Source organism: Balaenoptera musculus, chromosome 16, assembly GCF_009873245.2.
Source record: "Balaenoptera musculus isolate JJ_BM4_2016_0621 chromosome 16, mBalMus1.pri.v3, whole genome shotgun sequence".
Taxonomy (NCBI): Eukaryota; Metazoa; Chordata; class Mammalia; order Artiodactyla; family Balaenopteridae; genus Balaenoptera; species Balaenoptera musculus.
The window spans coordinates 33,648,843-33,669,092 of NC_045800.1; the positions used below are offsets into that span (position 1 = coordinate 33,648,843).

The following is a 20,250-nucleotide window of genomic DNA, read 5'->3' on the forward strand; positions in this document are numbered from 1 at the left end:
TTCCTATTACAGAAGGTGCATTTAGGCCTGTCCGGGAAGGTATTTAACTCCAGCCCTGCTTGCCTGGCTCCAGCTGCTTACACCTGTGGTTTTACATTTTGCTTATTGTTTAAGTTTTACTTGTATATTGAGCTGCTGAGATTTTCCTCTTTTATTTTGAGAGAAGCATATAAATATTTTGACATCTTATCCCTCATTCTTATGGATTTAGAGCACAGGAAATAGTATCATGGGTGTATTTACTTTGAGGCATTATCTAGAGGTTTTCATGCCTTTTATTTTTATTTTTTAAAAAATAAATGTATTATTTATTTTTGGCTGTTTTGGGTCTTTGTTGCTGCACACGGGCTTTCTCTAGTTGCGGCGAGCGGGAGCTACTCTTCGTTGCGGTGTGCGGGCTCCTCATTGCTGTGGCTTCTCTTGTTGCGGAGCACGGGCTGTAGGTGCTGGGACTTCAGTAGTTGTGGCACGCGGGCTTCAGTAGTTGTGGCTCATGGGCCCTAGAGCACAGGCTTAGTAGTTGTGGCGCACGAGATTAGTTGCTGCGCGGCATGTGGGATCTTCCCGGACCAGGGCTCGAACCCATGTCCCCTGCATTGGCAGGCGGATTCTTAACCACTGTGCCACCAGGGAAGTCCTTCATGCCTTTTAAAAAGTGAGAATGACAATATGTATCTGAGCTCAAAAAAAATGTATATCCTTTGATCCAGTCATCCTGCTTCTGGAAATTTACTTGAGGAAGTAATCCAAAAGGAAGAAAAAAAGCTTCATGCACAAAAGATGTTCATAATTATCTTTGGTTATAAAAATCTGGATATATTACAAATATTTCCCAACAATAGGGAAATATTTCATAAATATATCCACTCAATATAATTTTGTGCAGCTTCTAAAAAAATAATTTACAAAGAATGTATAATATTTAAAAAACGCTTGTTAGAATGCAAGAGAGAAAATTGCCCTTAGCCATTTTTTGTTTCATACAAGTGTGCTTTAAAAAAAAAAAAATAGCAAGATAGAAAGGAGAATGGAAAGAAATGACACCAAAGTGTTAAAAATGGTTGTCTCTTGGTCGTTTTTTTCCTTTTATTTTCTTCTTTATTTCCAAAATTTCATGTTATGTGGATGGATCATTTTTATAATAGAAAAAGACCTAAGTAAATATGTTGTCCAGAAAGCTGAATAATAGAAGACTGAAATTTAAATAGGCGTGCTTCCTGTGATTATAGAGAATGGATTGGGATGCCACAAAAGGATTGATTACAAAACATGGTTCTGATGGGCCACAAACAGCAGAGGAAGCTTTTGGGTTATAGGATTATTTGTTGTGATCAGATCACTTTGCAGCCTCAGGGGACAAGTAACACCAGGTTGGAGATACAGAGCAAGGAGGCAGGACTAGGAGGGGAGGCAGGTGGCAAGAACCTATGATCTGTGGGCAACTGGCCAGGAGCCAGGCTCCAAGGAGGGAAAGGGCAAACTAAGAGATGGCACTGGAGGTCAGCTGGCAGGAGACACAGTGGGAGCCAACATTCACTGAGTTTGTGTCGGGCACAGTTTGGACCCTGAAAATACAGATAGAGAAGCCTGATGCAGTTCTTGCCTTCATGAAACTTACAGTCTAGAGCAGGGGTTGGCAAACTTTTTTGGGAAAGGGGCAGATAGTAAACATTTTAGGTTCTGTGGAGCCATGCAATCTCTGTCACAGCTTCTCAGCTCTGCCACTGTAATACAAAAGCCATCTTAGATGACATTAAATGAATGGGAGTGGCTGAGTTCCAATAAAACTTAATTTACAAAAACAGATGGTGGCTGGATTTGGCCAGTGGGCCATCATTTTGCCAACTCCTGATCTGGGGGGAAGACAGACATTAAACAAACACATCAGCATGAATATTGGATTGTGATCACTGTCGAGAAGTAAATAAAGAGGGTGTTGTGGCAGTGAACTACTATAGGTGGCCCACTTTATATTTTACCTTTTATTGAGGCACGACGTCCATAGAGCAAAGCATACAAATCTGAAGATATAATATAGAATATTCTTAGCACCCCAAAACTGCATCCTGAAGGATCAGAATGATTTATCCAACCAAAGATCTGGGCAGAGGGAAGCATTCCAGGCAGAAGGGAAAGCAAGTGCAAGATCCTGCAGCAGGAAAAGACCTGGCATTTTCCAGGAACAGAAAGTGCTTCCACATGACTGGCCGGCAGTGAGCTTGGAAAAGAGTGAGATGCGTGGGTGGAGGAAAATCCTACAGACTTTTACAGGCCATTGTGAACATTTTGTATTTTATTCTCAATGTAATGAGAGAGCAGTGGAGGGTTTTAAATAGAACGACGTGATCTGACTGAAGTTTTAAGATGATCTGTGAGCCAATTTCTTGTCTTATTTCTGGTCTTTTCTATAGTGGTGTTAGGTTAGGGCTGGGGGCTGGGAGCTGCGGTGGGATGTGTGAGAAAAATCCATCAAAGAACAGCAGGACCACTCACTATGCGCGGAACCACAGACATCGATCTCTTTTATGAAACATTTCTTTGAAATGTTACTGTTACAGGATTTTTTTAAAAAATTAATTAATTAATTTATTTATTTATTTTTGGCTGCATTGGGCCTTCATTACTGCATGTGGGCTTTCTCTAGTTGCGGCGAGCGGGGGCTACTCTTTGTTTCGGTGTGTGGGCTTCTCATTGCGGTGGCTTCTCTTGTTGTGGAGCACGGGCTCTAGGTGTGCAGACTTCAGTAGTTGTGGCGCACGGGCTTCAGTAATTGTGGCGAGTGGGATCAGTAGTTGTGGCTCGCAGGCTCTAGAGCGTAGGCTCAGTAGTTGTGGTGAACGGGCTTAGTTGCTCCACAGCATGTGGGACCTTCCCGGACCAGGGCTCGAACCCGTGTCCCCTGCATTGGCAGGCGGATTCTTAACCACTGCGCCACCAGGGAAGCCCCGTGACAGGATTTATTGACACCTGTCACTTAACTAGTCGACACCTTAAGAATTGTGTCCTAATCGTAGACAAGGGCCTGAGAAAAGTGCAAGCAGGGAGCTCAGATGTGGGGTCAACCAGCAGGTGTAGATCTGGCAGCTGCAAGATAGGTAAGTAGTGAGGTCGGTTCAGAGGCTCACGGGTGAGGGTATATGGGGTGTTGTAATACACTATTAGCGCCTAGGCAAAGACACTCTGAATTTGTAGGAGCCTGGAGAGGTTTGGTTTGATTGTGTGTGGCTTTGTTCTGATTTGATTTTTTGAAGACATATTGTGGGGACTGGTTAGGAAGTGTCCTGTGATGGTGAAGAGACAGAAGAGCAAGAAGGGATGGAGTGTGGATAGGTAATTAGAGAGAAACTAACCATTTGGGGTTCATGTTTTCTCTTCCTCCCTTCCTTCCTTCACTCCTTCCTTTTTTAAATACATGATGATGAGAGATCAAGAAGAAGATATTTAATCAGTGGGTGCCACCCTTCTTAGGGTTGTCAAACACACTAAAGTATTAGGGAACACAAACATACTAAAAGATTATTCGCCATTTATCTGACATTCAAAATTAACTGGGCATCCTGTATTTTTATTTGCTAAACCTGGCCATCCTGCACTGATGGCTTTGGCTTTGCTGCTTCAGCCTCAGGGAGTGGATCTTCCGTAAGACAGCCACCACCAGGAGGCAGCCGGGTGCTGTGCTCAGGCGAGATGACACGTGGTCTCTGGGCTTCTAGGTAGCTCTAGGTCTGTCTGCCTTCCTCTTCAACCCTCCCAGCACCCACCCCTGATTTAACCACAGCTTTCCACTGCTCACTCCTAATCTTGCTTTGTTACAGTAGCTAAACTCCAAAGAAACATTTAAAACCCTGTCTAAATGTAAAAAGAACCCATGATATAACGGGCATCCTGCCTTCTCAATTAATCGCAGTCATAAATTAATTCTTTCTTCCTTTAAAAACCTGAATTTAGCTTAAAAGACTCAGAGTTCCTGTCACTCACCCCTTTGACCTGGGTGTCGTCTCCCCTCCCTGCGTCCCCTCCTGCCCTCTATCTGCACTGGCTGTTTGCTCCCTCCCTCCCCACCCCTTCCTGCCTCAGCTCGTCACCATGGTTACGTGGGGAGCTGTTTTTGTGGTGCCCTCTTCCATAGCCTGCTTCTGAGGTAATTTCCCCAGTGAATTCCAACTCTTCCTAGTTATCTCTGCCCTTATCCTCTTTCGATGAAAGAAAAAAAAAAATCAGACAGAGAGGGAGATGGCAGGAGAAAGAACCCCAGCAGCTCAGATACCAACATTTTTTTCTATCTGTAACCAGGAGACTTTCTCCAGCTGATGTTACCTCTTCTTTCCGTTTTCCTTCTTTAGCAGGAAAAGCCACTCCTGATCCTATGCCTCATACTCTGGTGTAAAACCTAAGTCCATATTTAACACTTAGTTAACTAAGCGCCTTTGGGCCTTGTGGCTGTTTTCTTCTTTAAATGCCTTCGGTTCTGGAAGCTAGAAGGGTCCCTTTAGGACAGAAAAAGGAACTGAACCAAGAACACCAGCTCTGTCATGTGGGGGAGACATGAAGGTAGGAAACATCAGCCCAGGCCACAGTGAGAGGTTTTTTAATTTATTTATTTTATTTATGTAATTTTGGCTGTGTTGGGTTGCTGCGCGTGGGCTTTCTCTAGTTGAGGCGAGTGGGGGCTACTCTTCGTTGTGGTGCACAGGCTTCTCATTGCCGTGGCTTCTCTTGTTGTGCAGCACGGACTCTAGGTGCACGGGCTTCAGTAGTTGTGGCTCGCGGGCTCTAGAGCGCAGGCTCAGTAGTTGTGGTGCACGGGCTTAGTTGCTCCGCGGCATGTGGGATCTTCCCGGACGAGGGCTCGAACCCGTGTCCCCTGCATTGGCAGGCAGATTCTTAACCACTGTGCCACCAGGGAAGCCCACAGTGAGTGAGAGGTTTTAAAGGGCAGCCGGAGGCAAGTAACGAGACATTAAAGCCAAAGGCCTCCAGAAAAAGAAACTTTCGGAGCAAGATGGAGTGGAAATGTCTCCAACAGCTTTAAAGCAGCAAAAATGATTCCAGAAAGCTTTAGGTGTGATACCAAGGAAGAGAAGATCAGAAATAGCAGGGTTTTGATAAGCATTTGTCTTCCGGTTTGCTTGGTTGGGGGTAACTTGAGATCCTGTGTGTTGGGTAATTTTCCGTGTTCCTCATGAGGTTCAGAATAACCTACTTGGATTATGCAAATGCTCATTCAAAGGAAGAGGCAGAATTACGTTAGTTTCTCCTGTAATTCTATTGAAACTATGATTCATAGGGCCCATTCTCAAGGAAGACTTGTTTCAAATGAACACAGGCAAGCAACATTTTTTTTTAAATGTCACAAAAGGGCTGTAACCCACAGAAACACTTCATAGAACCCCCATGTTTTCTCCCACCTACTTTCCTTACACAGCTGCTTCTGGGTCTCTCCCTTCCAAAACCCAAATTCGAACACCCTCCTTCAGCCTAATCTGTGAGTTTCTTTGTGTTATTCTCCTCCCAGTTCTGCTTCAGGAGAGACCCCAAAATAGGACTCCGGGAGGACTTGGGGAGAGGAAGAAATTGAATAGAAGAAGGCAGAATTTTCTTTAGCTTTAGAGCCAGGAGAAGGGCTGGGAATACATTGACAGCAACAGTTTTGCCTAGTTAGACTAACATCTTTAATAACAAAGTGTTATCAAAATAATTTCCTTTACTGTCCTGACCCACTGGGACAGTCATCTCAACTAGCAATAACTCTGAGTGGTACTTGGTACTTGACCCTACACCCACGGGGCTTGATGGGTCTTGCTGTATTTAAGGGCAGTAAAATTCAACTACACATAGTCATCTCTGGCTTAACCCAAGAGGAAAGGGAGGCAACCAAGCAGGCCCCCTCTATGTGTACATGACCCTCACCACACTCACCGTCACCTGAGTGAGAACACTCACCTTCTGGAGAAGAAGATGGAGGGCAGGAGGTCTATTGGGAAGAAGTTATCTCTCTTTGTTGTGGAGGTGGTGGACATTGATGACACAGGCAAAGCAATGGTTAGTCTGTTCAGACCTGCTAGGTAGGATGGGTGGTTGTTTCAGGCTGAATTTAATTAATTGCTTATATCTTGGCTGAGTCATTAGGAGTTTATGTTCTAGTCTTCAGCTTTGCATGATCCAAATTGCTGTTCTCATGGTTCCTCTTGGGATGACCAGGCTTTGGAGGATTAATCCAATCTCTAAGGGGGCAGGCCAGTGGATTGATTTCAGTGAAGAACATCGCCTTGAAGAAGGACAGATTTGGGGTGCTGCTTTCCCACTGAGAAAGTCTGTTTACAGTACTAAAGCAAGATGCTATTTAAATATTTTTCCTCAGTTTCAGATTCCTGCTTTGGCCTCTGCTGCCTTCCTCATCGGGCTGAAGCAGGACCTTGGCAAAGTTTATTCAGCAAAAATTTAATTATTATTCTAGTTCTTGAACCTTGGTAGCCCCTGGACTCTGTTCTTGGAATTTTCAGAACAGCCTCAGGAAAGGAAATCTCTTTCCCCAAACCTCCTTTCCCACTTTAGCTGTACCTTTTCAGGGGACCACCCTTCGTGGACCTGATCCCCTGGAGCTCAGATGTCCACAGTAGCTGCCACACAGTCTCTGGGGCCGCCTGCAGGGGCAGTCTGGTTCTGCTGCGCTCTGCTGACCACAGTGGGCTTGTTCTGTCTGTTAACCATTGGGTCACATCCCCCTCCCCACCAAGGCTGCAATTCTTACTCTCCAACTCTCCTTCCCCATCTGTCCTTAACAGGTACCAAACCCTCTTATTATTAAGGAGCATGGCATGAAGCCATGTTGCAGCTTCCGGGTAGAGTTTATCTCACAAGCCCTGTGAATGATTCTGGCACCCATCATAAAGAATAATGGGTTATTTCTGGGAAGGGCCCTGAAATATGACCAGAAAATGTCTGAGCTCATCAACTCTGCCCTGCCTCTCATTTGATTTGTTGTCAGATGGTAATATCTCTTGACCTTGCTCCCACATTTTGTGATAGTTACTATTTGGGGGCCTCTAAACACGAAGCTACTCACGACAGCCTAGTAATATTATAATTGTTATTGTTATGCTTTATCTGCTACAGCATCCTTGAAGTGGTAACTGAGCATTGCAGAAATTTCAAATATCAGCATCAGGTTGACCCTTTAAACAGAAAGCAAAGGGGAAAAAGATTTGGAAAGATGCTGATGGGGGTAAAATTGGGTATCCTAGAAATAAAGGAGCCTAGGTTTAGATACCCCAACACGCTGGGTTATTAGGGACCATTAATGTATATCAAATTTTATTTTAGAGTGTAGACTTCTTCAGAGTCTTGTGCTGATCCTTCCCAGCACGCTAATGCAGGCTAGCAGTGCAGTATCTGGGAACTACTTCTGGGAGGATCCACCTACTACGTAGCCTTTTTTGTTTGCCATGGAAGAGCATTTTAGCAGATGTGTGTATTTAAAAGTGGTCTGCACTCTTCCCCCACACCAGTGTAAATATTGTAAGCATGAACATCTGCCCCATATCATTGATGACTACAGGGCATATTGGCCTTAGGTTAGGAGGATGAGACAGCAAAATCCTCATCAAAGCAACAGTGGCATCTCTAAGAGTTGGCTGGGGTCGGGCAGTAAGGGAGCTTAGTCCCCTTTAATCTCCACTTTTGGGAAAACTTTTCTTTAGAAAGGTTATTCAAGTATTATATGAAAATAGTTTTTTAAAAATCAAATAAAGGAATTCCAATAAAAACAGTAGTAGCAGCCAGTGCATGCTTTGTTGGGGGTTTTTTCCCCTCTGATACAGTTACATAGTAATGTCCCAAGCAGTGGCTATTCCATCAATGCACGCATCAGTATATGAAGATTATGATGACTTGGAATAGTGCTCTCAGTAGCATGAATAAGAAAGAAGTCTTTATTATTTTAAGCAAGTAATATTTGAGCTCTACCAAAGGATTGCATATACCCCAGCCTATCCTGACTGATACAATCAATGCAAGTACAGTGGTCAATCACTAGGGCTCTGATTTCAAACAGACCTAGATTTTTTTTTTAATTTTTGAATTTTATTTACTATTTTATACAGCAGGTTCTTATTAGTTATCCATTTTATACATATTAGTGTATACATGTCAATCCCAATCTCCCAATTCATCCCACCCCCCCCCACCACTTTCCCCCCTTGGTGTTCATACATTTGTTCTCTACATCTGTGTCTCAATTACTGCCCTGCAAACCAGTTTATCTGTAGACCTAGCTATTTTTTAATTTAAGTGTAGCTGATTTACAATAGTGCATTAGTTTCAATTGTACAGCATAGTGATTCAGTATTTTTGCAGATTATATTCCATTATAGGTTACTACAAGATAATGGGCATAATTCCCTGTGCTATACAGTATATCATTGTTCATTATCTATTTTATATACAGTAGTTTGTATCTGTTAATCCAATACCCCTCATTTGTCTCTCCCCGCTTCGCTCTCCCCTTTGGTAACCACAAGTTTGTTTTCTATGTCTGTGAAAGACCTGGATTTGAATCCGGGCTCTGCTGTCTCCTAGCTATATGCCTTGGGTAGACTTCTGAACCTGTCTGAACTTCAGTTCCTTCTCTAGAAAACAGTGATAATAGTAGGATTGTTGCAAGGCTTGGATGACTAAATACATGTAAAACATTCAGCACATGAGTAAGTGCTCAATAAGTGGTAGCTTTCAATGATTAACAGTGTTTTTAGCCTATTTAACATAAGTTCACAGGCAATATAAATACAGGAGGAATGTGTGTGAGCTGGCAGAGTTATTGCACTAGATGGAATACTGCCTTTTAGGAGATACAGAAAGGAGTAAGTTCTTCAAGCTTTGTGGTGAAAATAAGTGCACATATGACTATTTTGTGATAGTGGAGGGGAAGGGGCCTTTATTTTTGGTCTTTTAAAATAGTATCTCTGCTTGTTCACACTCCATTCAGAGAACAAGTCCTTTTTACTAAACCTTGATGAATTCTGTGCTAAAAATATTCCATTCCCATTTGGTGCAGTGAAATGTCATTTCCATTAAACACCAACATACCAAATGCTGCATGCAGATCCTCAACCCAGCAAATCCAAGTCAACAGGAAACTGTGATCATCCTCAGCTTATTCATACTGTACATCTCAGCAGATTATCCTGAAGGATTATCTAAGGCTTAATTGTTATCTTAGAGCTATTTTAAATTATAAAAATAAAGAACTCATGTACTACAACAAACTCATTTTTAAAGAAAGAAAATTGTGGCCCAGGGAATGAAAATGACTTCTCAAGGTCACAAAAATATAAAAGTGCTGGAACTGGGCCAAGATCTCCAAAGTTCCAAGCTAATTTTTTTCTCCATTATAACAGAGAGCTACAGAATTTTCAGAGCTGGAAAGACCTTCAGGATGACCTGATCCAGTTCAAATAAGTTATAGAGGAAATTGAGGCCAAAAGAAACTTAAATGTCTCACCCAGGGTAATACCTAAAGCTAGCACGTTCTAGAGTTTGGGGCCAACTTTTGTAACCATAGGCTTGGTGCTCTTGACATGCCACTGGTCAGTCCAATGTGGTTATTTAGAGTAGGGGACCCCAAGCCCCAGTTAGTGGACTGGTAATGAGCTGTCAACATCAGAATCACCTAAGGGATGTTTAAAAATAAAAATTCCTGGATCCCAGTCTTTGAAGATTCAGTTTTAGTGGGTCTGAGGTGAGGGCCCCAGAATCTGTACAGTTAGTTTGCTTTCTAGGTGATTCTGGGGGACATCCAGATTGGGGAACCATTATTAACAGAAGCCAGCACTTTATATTCTGTTCTCTGCTGAAACTGGCCGATGATAATTTCCAGCTGATGACGAGATACCTATGGGAAAGCTTAGTCAGGGAAAGTCCTGGGCCATCAAGGAGCCTCTAAGATTTTAATCTGCAAAGCCAACCTCAAGGTAACTAGAGCAAGGAGAGAGCTGCCCTCGCCAGATGGAGATTGATCTGAAATGGAAACACATCCAGGAGAACAGAAAATGATCTAGGAACGCTTGGTCTCATCTCCTAGGCATGGATGGCCACTAAATCAGAATTGGCAGCTTGACTTCACTTGGGAAAACATCCTTTTAAAATAAAGGTTATCCGTTTAAATATTTTAAAACAGAATATTTGAGAGAACACCATTTAAAAATGTATATAGAAATTGTAATCATGAATAATAGACAAAGATGGGAGGTTATGTTTTGTCAAGTTTCACAAAATAAGAGCTGGAAGGGCTCTTTCAAACCTTTTAGTGAAGGGATTCTAAACACATCTGAGGCCGTGGCTTCTCCTCTGGTTACTCTTATCTCTCTAAGTAGAGGGTCTCAGTAGAGACCACACCTCTTGCTGATGACTATTGTTGTTTTGCCTATGCGGCATCCTCGCCTCCTTTTTTTTTTTTTTTTTTTTAAATCTTCATCCTTCCTGTTTTTAAATTTATTTATTTATTTATTTATGGCTGTGTTGGGTCTTCGTTTCTGTGCGAGGGCTTTCTCTAGTTGTGGCAAGCGGGGGCCACTCTTCGTCGCGGTGCGCGGGCCTCTCACTATCGCGGCCTCTCTTGTTGCGGAGCACAGGCTCCAGATGCGCAGGCTCAGTAATTGTGGCTCACGGGCCCAGCTGCTCCGCGGCATGTGGGATCTTCCCAGACCAGGGCTCGAACCCGTGTCCCCTGCATTGGCAGGCAGATTCTCAACCACTACACCACCAGGGAAGCCTTCTCTTCCTTTTTAACAGCACTCTAATTTTACTTTAGGGAATCACCCTTATCTCACTCTAAGTCCACGTGGTTCTCATCCGTGGGTTCCAGGGGTGGGCACATGTCCCAAGCTTGGCCAATCAGAGCACTCTATCCTTAGCCCAAGCAATTACTTCAGGTGGGCACTCTGGCCATTGAGCATCATCCTCCAACCTGTGCTAAAACTACTGAGAAAGAGGTCTTGTTACTGGGCGTGGCTAGACCGGCAAGAGGCAGTGTCGGAGCTGCTGGTGGCTGGCTCTTCACCGTGAACGGAGAGGCTGCCTTAGGAAGAAGTCAGCATGGAGGAAAATAGAGCCAAGAGTCAGAGAAAGACAGACTAATGAAAATATCACCTGAGTTTCTGGTCTAGGTTTTTCTGAAGCTAGATGCATTTTTATGTTTAAACTAGTTCAGTTGGATTTCAGCAACTGACAACCAAAAGAATCCTGACCACCGTGTCTCCTCAGGGATCAGAATCTGGGGTAGAGAAATGGTCGTGTGTATTTAGAAATACAGCCACGGATAATTCTGATACACCCGTTGAGAGTGGACAGAGTTTGGAGACAGGAAATGGGACTATGCTTTTCCTCACTAGACCACTATTAGTTGAGAATGACTCATGCTAATTGAGGAAGCTTGACCAAAGTCACATAGCCTCAACAGAGTAAACCCCTTCTGAACCTGATTCTGTCTTCTTTTAGAAAAAAAAAAAGAAACATAATACACTTAAAAAAAATAAGGGCACATATCACTACAAACCCATTCTATGTAATCATTATTCACATTTTGCAGACAAGATTAACTTACCCAGGCTCACAGAACTAATAAGTGGCCACATTGAGATGCAAACCCAGGTCTGCTTGAGTCTAAAACATATTCTGTTAACCACTGTGTCTACTGCCCCAAAGAGAGAATTGATGTGGGCACCATCAGGATAGACCTACAGGCAAAAATGGGAAAACATGGGTCACATCTCACTTTTCCTGTAGATCTTACTTTTGCCTCTTTTATTTTTTTGCATGCTGCCTTTTAGAAATAGCCCCAGTGGTGTGCAAATCCTTTAAGGGTAGGGACAATTTCTTGCTCATTTCTGTTTTGTTTTTGTCATCTATCATAGTGTTTTGCACATAGTAGGTGATCAATAAACATCTTCAATGAAATTGCGCTTGCTGTGTCCGTAGGTGTAGGTATCTGATAGCCTGAGGCTACTAGGAACACTCTAGGTTCCTGAGTGGTATATCTGTCTATCTGGCAGTTTACAGAATTTGGAAGTTTTAATATGTTTTGTCTTTAAGCACTTCAAAGCATGGTGTCACTGATGAATACTATCCAAATGAATCTTGACTTTGCTTCTTAACTGGCTATTTGACTTGGGCAAGTTACTTAGCTTTTCTGAGACTCAGCTCTCTCATCTGTAAAATAATACTATTATATAGAACTATAAAGGATAAAAATGATAATGCAGATAAAGCACTTAGTATATTACTTGGCTCATAGTAAGTGTTCAATAAATGGCACCCATTATTATAATGAAATTAAAATATTAAAGAATATTTCCTAAATTAAAGGTAGAATTGTTAAACATGTGTGGGTAGACAAGGTCAAGGAAATAAAAGACAAAGGACAGTTGTCCTGGGATCTGGCACTATTAAGAGGACTGATTTCTGCGATACAGTTTTGCTGGGAATTATTGTTAAAAGCTTCATCTAGGCAAGATGCTTCCCCTTGGCATCTCTGAGTAGTGCTGACCATGGATGTGGATCCTTACCTGGGGATAAAAATTGTAAAGGGCATAGAATTTCCAAGAGTATCAAACTTCTCGTCCTTAGGGTCCCCATGGATTAATTAAATCAGTTCCTAGCCTTCAGTTTTGTGGACTAGGTTTTCGGTAGATCTGCAGTATGTGTTTTTAATGACTCTGGAAATAAATTGTGTCTCTTTTACCTTCCATCTCATCCTGGTTACCCCTGGGGAGCAGGTGGGCCTATGCGGGCCTGCTCTTTTGGGGTAATCCATGGCGAGGAATTTTTGTGGGACTGGAAATTTACCACAGGGAATAAGGAATGTGGCTGCTTCTCAGATATGTGAACTTGAAGGCTGAAGCTGCTGGGCTTAAATCTATTTCATTCCCACCAACTTTGTGTTCTCTCTAAAAGTGGGACTGTTCTAGGAGATTGAGGGTAGGGTGGCATAGAAGGATCATAGCTGCCTAAGAGACAGTCCTGACCCTCAGGGATGTGTAACCTGGTGGGAGAGATGGACACACCAACAACTAACCAAACGGCAAGGCAGAATGAATTGTGAGTCTTGCTCATGGTAAAAGCAATGGGCTGAGAAAGCCAGAGAAAGGAGAAATCCTATCTAATTGGTGCGATGAGAAGGACTAAGATCTCAAAAGGTAAAAGGGTAAGGAAAGGGCATTGTAGGTGGTTGGAGCAGCCTGGGCACGGAAGCATGTAAGTGCTTAGATAGACAGGGATTGGCCAGTTGTGTGGGTAACAGGTGGGTGGGTGAAGTGGAGGATGCTAGAGTGGGAGGAGAAGCTGGGCCAAATTTTGAACTCATGTTCAGAACTTTATAGGGCCATTGTAGGTCTTCCTGGGCCTGTGGTTTCTGTGGATGCCCTGATGCCCTTGATAACAATCATATGAAAATGCGTCTACATCCCACATTAAGATTGACATATAACTGCAAGAGCTGAAATGAGTGAGTTGAGCTCTCATTGAATAGTTCAGTTTACCTATAGATGTGATTCTAGGACCAGTGCCAGCCCAGGAAGACTGTGGAATCCATTTGGGATGAGATAAGTCCAGAACTTGAGAGGAAGCGCTGAGAGACTCTTACAGCAATTTGACATTGCCACAATAACCAAGCGCGTGATTGTTTTTCTAGTAATTCATTTTTATTCTAATTTCCAAAAATATTGGTCCACAATATAAATGGAAATACACTGGTCTAAAATACATTGGAGATTTAAAAATTTCCATGGTCCAAAATTTTTTTAAAACACTGGAAATATTTTTAGAAAGTTGAGAAGCTCTGAGCTAGATGAAATAATACTACCTTTCAAAGAAATTTGTGGTCAGAGATGACAGAGGAGAGAGTTGGTGGATTTGAATGTAGATCAATAGAAATTATACAGTTTGAATAGCAGAGAGAAAAGAGATTGAAATATCTAGTACTCACCACCGTATCTACCTTATAGTACGTTGTGCCTAAGTGTTCTGACTTAGTCGAAGATAATTTTGTGGCAAATACAGAAAACCACACAAACTAACCTAAAACAAGACAAAGTGTGTGTGTGTGTGTGTGTGTGTGTGTGTGTCTGTGTGTCTGTGTGGTGGGTTGTTATAAGAAGGTTACAGAGGTATCTCAAGGAATTCAAGGACAGGGAGTGCCATTGGCTATCATGAGGGATGGAGTGGAAAATGGACAATCACTAGGAATCAGGGCTGCTTCTCCCCCTCTCCTCTCTCCCACTCTTCCTCCTCACTCCTTTCCCTCTGGGGTGGATGCTGTGTTGTACTGCCCAGATCCTCATTCAGGAATAAAGGACTTATTTTCCCAGCTTCTGGGAGTACTAACAGAAGATGGGTCTCTACTGTCTGCCTTCTTTGGGGATTGCCTTGGCTGAAAAAACAGCCTCACCTAAGGCCATGCTTTCTTCCAGGGACAGCCCACGTCCAATGGAGCTATAAAGATCTGATCCCCTTGCTCCATCTTGGGACAGCTGAGAAAGGACATCTCAGCTCTAGAGCTCCCTACAGGGTTGCTTTTATTAGAACTGCATCACAGTTCAGCTGCTTTCTTTGCCAAGTTCTAATTCCTTCTCCCTTCCCAGTGTTGGTCTCAAAGGTACTACCTAATACATGTACATTAACTTCTCAGAGCCTGGTTCTCAGGTGACCCAAGCTGGGACACCATGCCTCCTAATCTTCTTCCCACTCTCCCTCCTCCCTTCATTTTTACTCTCCCGTTTCCCCTCCTTCCCTCTCCCTTTTCTTACCCCCTTTCTCTCTTCTGCCCTCCTTCTTTTTCCACTCCCTCCCTCTCTCCTGACTGTGTAGTTTCTCACCCCTCCTTCTGAGTGTCTGCTTCATTCTCTTCTCACCTTTCAGACCAGTTTCCTGTGCTCTTCTGGTTCATGGACCATCATGGCTGCTCCAAAACAGAGCAGTGCCTCAGCCACCATCATTGTAGCGTATGCTTTCGGTCCCCCACCCAGGTGCCCTTTGCTAGGCTGGTGCACCCATCCTGCAGTGTGGGTGTTGGTTAATGACTGCTTACATTGGTACCCTTCTCTGTAGGATTACCCTTAGCCAATTGCAACCTTCTCAGCTGGAGATGCCTGAGAGGTTATGCCCCACATTCTTCGGTCACTGACTGTCAGATGAGGAATATCAATGTCCACATTCCTTGCTTCAAGGCAGGACACACTCTGTGGTACAATTCATGCTTTAGAGTTCCCCATGGGGTCAGGCTGAAGCTGGACTTCTCCTGAAAGGACATCTTTGCTTGACATCTTCCCCTGCCCTATGCTCCTCTCTGTCCCTTATCTGAGAGCACTCCTTCAGTAAATCCCACTGCTTCGAGGGAACCTAATTTAAGATCATCACCTTACAAGTCTGGTGCCTGTGGCTAATTGGCCCAGACTCTGCTTTCCTAATTCCAGATATCCAGGAGGGAGAATGGATTGACTTAGGCTGAGCCTAGCCCAGCTTCCGGATTGAGCACCTAGATTGAGAGTTCACTCCAGGTCCAATCATTTATGGCTGGAGAGCAGGCAGAGTTGCATAGTATAGAGTAGATGAGGGTTACAGGGAGAGAGGGCAACTCTCAGAAAAGACTGGTTAATTCCTGCAAAAGTGGACCCTACCATATGTCCTCCTTCTCAGTCTTTCTCGAATTTATTTTCTCGGTCAGCTTCTTCACTCCTCACCTCTCTCCCCATCTGCAATCCCAGGTTCCAATGGGAGGGTTTTGAAAGGTAGCACCATGTGATGGAGAAGGGACTGGGCCAAGCGTCAGGAGCCCGGGGCCGTAGCTTACCTCACCTAGCTTGCTTCGCATCTCTAGGTCTCAGCTTCGAGGTAAATTAGGCGGTTGGTTTGCTAACTTAAACAGCCAATGCCTCTATGAAAACAAACAGGGCAGAGTCTAGATCTATTACCTCTGCAGCCCTGAAGTCAGCAGAGTGCCTGGCACAGAGTCGGAACATATTGAAAACAGGAGATAACCTTTAAAAATGAAATGACAGGTACTTCCCTGGTGGCACAGTGGTTAAGAATCCACCTGCCAATGCAGGGGACAAGGATTCGAGCCCTGGTCCGGGAAGATCCCACATGCCGCAGAGCAACTAAGCCTGTGTGCCACAACTACTGAGCCTGCGCTCTAGAGCCTGCGAGCCACAGCTACTGAGCCCGCATGCCGCAACTGCTGAAGCCCACGCGCCTAGAGCCGGTGCTCCGTAACGAGAAGCCACCGCAATGAGAAGCCTGCGCACCGCAACAAAGAGTAGCCCCCGCTCGCCGCAACTAGAGAAAGCCCGAGCACAGCAATGAAGACCCAATGCAGCCAAAAATAAATTTAAAAAAAAAGAAATGATGGTGAATTATATTACGACAGTAAGGTAGAGCATGACCCCAAAGCATATAATATTCTGAGTGTGGAGCCCATTAGTAATAGCTAGCACTTGGTGAGTGCTAATTTGTGTCATTCTGTGTTAAGCACTTCCCATGCTATTCTTTGCATGATCACTGCTGCAGTGTAATAAATCACCCCAAAACTTGGCCTTTTAAAACAACCATTTTATTATGCTCATAGATCCTGTGGGTCAGGAATTTGGACAGGGCATCATAGGGATGGCTTGTCTCTGCTCCATGATTTCCGGATCCTCACTTGGGAAGATTTGATGGCCTGTGGCGACTTGACAGCTGGGGGCTGAAATCACCTGGAGCCATCTTCACTCACAGGACTGGTTGTTGATGTGGCTGTTGGCTGGGACCTTATCTGGGGCTGTTGACCAAAGCTTGGGCTTCCTCAGAATGGTGGCCTCAGGCTAATAGGACTTTCTTCACAGCAGCTCAGGCCTCCCAAAGGGATTGTCCCAATTTCACAAGGCAGAAGCTTCATCGTTTTTATGACTTAGCTTCAAAAGTCAAACTGCATCATTTCCACCACGTTCTATTGGTTACAAGGCCATCCAGATTGAAGGATAGGGGAATTAGGCATCACCTCTTGATGGGGTTGGGGGAAGTTCTCATAGAGCATGTAGGATGGGAGATACTGTTGTGGCCATATTTGTAAAATTCAATCCACCATGTGTGCATTGTTTCATTTAATCCTTCTGTTGTCCTTCGGGTAGGCATCATTGTCCCTTTACAGATGAAGACACTGAGGCTCAGAGAGGTCATGTAACTTGCCTGTAGACAAAATCAGTACATGGCAGGACTGGACTTAAACCCAGTCTGTACCAAGCAGGTGTTCTCCAACACATATGTGCTGCTTATAGGACAAGGGAGCAAAGAAAGTCAGACATTCAAAGGCCAGGTCTCCCTATGTGTAGGATTGGGAACGGGTAAGTCTTCTTCTTGTCCCCCCATAACCCTGATGTCAGAGTTAGTATCTTCCGCGTGTGGTAAAGGAGTCTGGTTTCTATGCATAACTCCCCAAGGTGTTGCTTCCCACAGACTACGTAACTATTATGTGTACCTCTGATGCCTCAAGTTCTCCAGGCATGTGCTGCCAGTGGAGTTGCTGTCTGTCCCACCTGCCCCCACGCCCCTAGTCATTTGGCAAAAGATTCTGGGGAGCAATGAGTTGGAGGAAGCTCTGATCCCCTCTGTGAAGGCAGCACACAGAACCACATAGTGCCAAGAATATCTTCTCTGCCCTGATCCCCTTTTGAAATCATGTCCTCCCTTTAAGTTCAAACAAGGACCACTTCTTGCAGGAACTCATTGTGGATACTCCCCCAATACTTAAAATCGGAATGTTCAGGTGAAATTTGGCACTCACTGCTAACTGTAGTTTTTTGTGTCCTAACCCCTCATTAGTCTTCTAAGGCCCCACGGATCAAGGACTATGCCCTCCTCTTTCCTCAGTTTTCCTCCCCAAACCAGAGGAATGATACCCCGTTCTTAATAGGTACTCAAATCAGTATGACTGATTAGATCAAAGGGCCTCATGAAGTTTATTATTAAGTTTATAACAGGAGGACACGTGCATCTTCGAAAGTAGTTTTTAAGAGCCTACTCTATCACAGGCATTGTGCTAAGTGCTAACATACCATGTGATCCAGGAGCAGGAATTTAGAAAATCAGATATGAGCCTCGTAGGCACTCTGCAGTATGTCAGTAATGTATCAGAACTGGTGTCTAGAAGTGAAGCATCCTTGATCATATTAAGAGGACTTCATATGGGATACATCTGAGACAAGTGCTGTAAGGTTACAATCTCTGTCAGCTGTCAGATGATTCCAGAGTCAAACATTTAGAAAGCCCCGGAATAGGGCTTTAAAAATCCAAAATCTTGACTTTGGCTTCTTCTATAAGTTGTCTGAATGATGTTTTTAGCTGGAGCTATCAGATAGAAAAGGATGGGTCTAACTGTCAAATTAGCCTTCTTGTAATAGGCAAATTTCACTACGCTTTTTTCCATTTGTCACCATTTCACCTCAAAATGTTCCCCAAAGCCATGCCCTTTAGAAACACCTTTGAATGTTCAAACTCAACTGATCATCCTGTTAATAAATGATGAGTAATCAGTATCAGTGTGTATCTTCACTCATTATTCACACCACAAATTCTTGATCCAAATATAACCCTATTGTATAAAATTCTTTCCACAACATACCATCACCAAGAATAAAATAACTCCTGTAAATAATTACCTTTGGGATATGAAAGAAAATGTAAACATTTTATTTGGCAGTTGTTTCTGAACACATGAATAAATAAATGGAAAAGTACATATTCATATTTCTTTTTGGAGTAACAGATACCATTAAACACTTATTTACACATCTTCACTGCAAAGGACAGTTACACAATTCAATTTTGACTTATAAAAGGTAACTTCCCACACCACTGGACTGGACAGGAAAGGATGGAGATACGGGTAGTGCTTGGTTCTAGCAGCCTCAGTGTTTGAAAGGCATTCATTTGCAAGTGTGATAAGAAGAGTCATCATGCATTTAGTTCATCCAGATCATGTGCTGTAGAAAGTTTCTGATGGCAGCCACAGAATTTCGTGTGTCATGCGCTTAAGTCAACTATGACATGTTTGTAAATCTGTGTGTTTCCCTTAAAACTGGAAGCAAAAAGAAAATTACGCTTATTAATGGACACATGCGTGAATGATCTTGGTGCCTGAACATTCAATTCCTGAAATTTTACAAATTTGGCTTTCTCTGCATCCCAGTTATACACTTGAGTAAAGGAATAATCACTTCCAAGAATTGCGTATTGATAGTTATTTATCTGAAGAGGCTGGAACACCATGGATCCTCGCGATGGCATCCTCTGAATATCCTGAAATGAGGAGCCTCCCCATTTCATTACTTTGGAATCACCAATGAATCTTGTCAAGCAAATGTACACGTCACCTTTCACTGAGAAGTGCTTAACGGCATATACATCTTCCATGTTAGGGATGTCAGTTTGGTTAGTAAATAATTGTATTGCTTTGTTCCACTGATAAACTACAGGACGCTGGGAACTACTGGACAGGATTAAATGAGGCGTTCTGAGTGTCTGAGGTGTTCTGGCTATTTCTAGATATTCCACATCAGTATCCCTGTACCACGCATGTAAAGACTGATGGGAGTAGAATCCGTTTCCGTTCCATTTATAAATGGTAGTAAAACCAGCTTTTGAACTGTCAGCAACAACAAAGTACCAGTTGTTTTCAATCTTGAATGTTTCAATGTCATTGGGTTTTCGGATTTTGAGAATTTCAATATCCTGGATTTTTATGAATTTATTTGCAAAACTGTCTCTCTTATAGATGTGAGAGCCGCCGAACAGCTGGGCCACAATAACATAGAGCTGAGTTTCAATGACTATAGGCTTGCACACTACAGTGGACGTGCCTGGAAAAGACAAATGAGAGATTAGGAGGATGGCCATCCTCTTTTGGAGCATGTTAATACACATGCTGAAGCCATGCAACTGCCACCAAAATCATTTCCTTGGTTGATTAGGCAAGGCCAATTTCCTAATCAGGTCCAATGGCAGCAGGATCCCGAAGTTCTGTGCCTTTGTACCTCATGGAGTCTTGTTATCAATAACTGAGTTGTCATGTCACATCCAACGTGTACTAGACGTTCAGGATACATGGCTACAGCCTGAGTTTTCTCTTCTCACCTTTTTTTTTTTTTTTTTTGGTCAAGCCGTGTGTGGATCTCAGTTCCCCAACCAGGGATTGAACCCATGTCCACAGCAGTGAAAGCACCAAGT

The 20,250-nt window shown here is 43.4% G+C and overlaps 1 protein-coding gene across 1 annotated transcript in view; it reads right to left on the reverse strand.

The window, feature by feature from the left end:
- Nucleotides 1–16,636: 16,636 nt before the first annotated feature.
- The window catches only part of LGI1 (leucine rich glioma inactivated 1), a 35,736-nt gene continuing 32,122 nt past the window's right edge, over nucleotides 16,637–20,250 (reverse strand). The window contains exon 8 of the mRNA XM_036828434.1: nucleotides 16,637–19,883. Coding sequence (XP_036684329.1) covers nucleotides 19,048–19,883 — 836 coding nt within the window. The 3' untranslated portion in view covers nucleotides 16,637–19,047. The remainder of the gene's footprint in view (nucleotides 19,884–20,250) is intronic.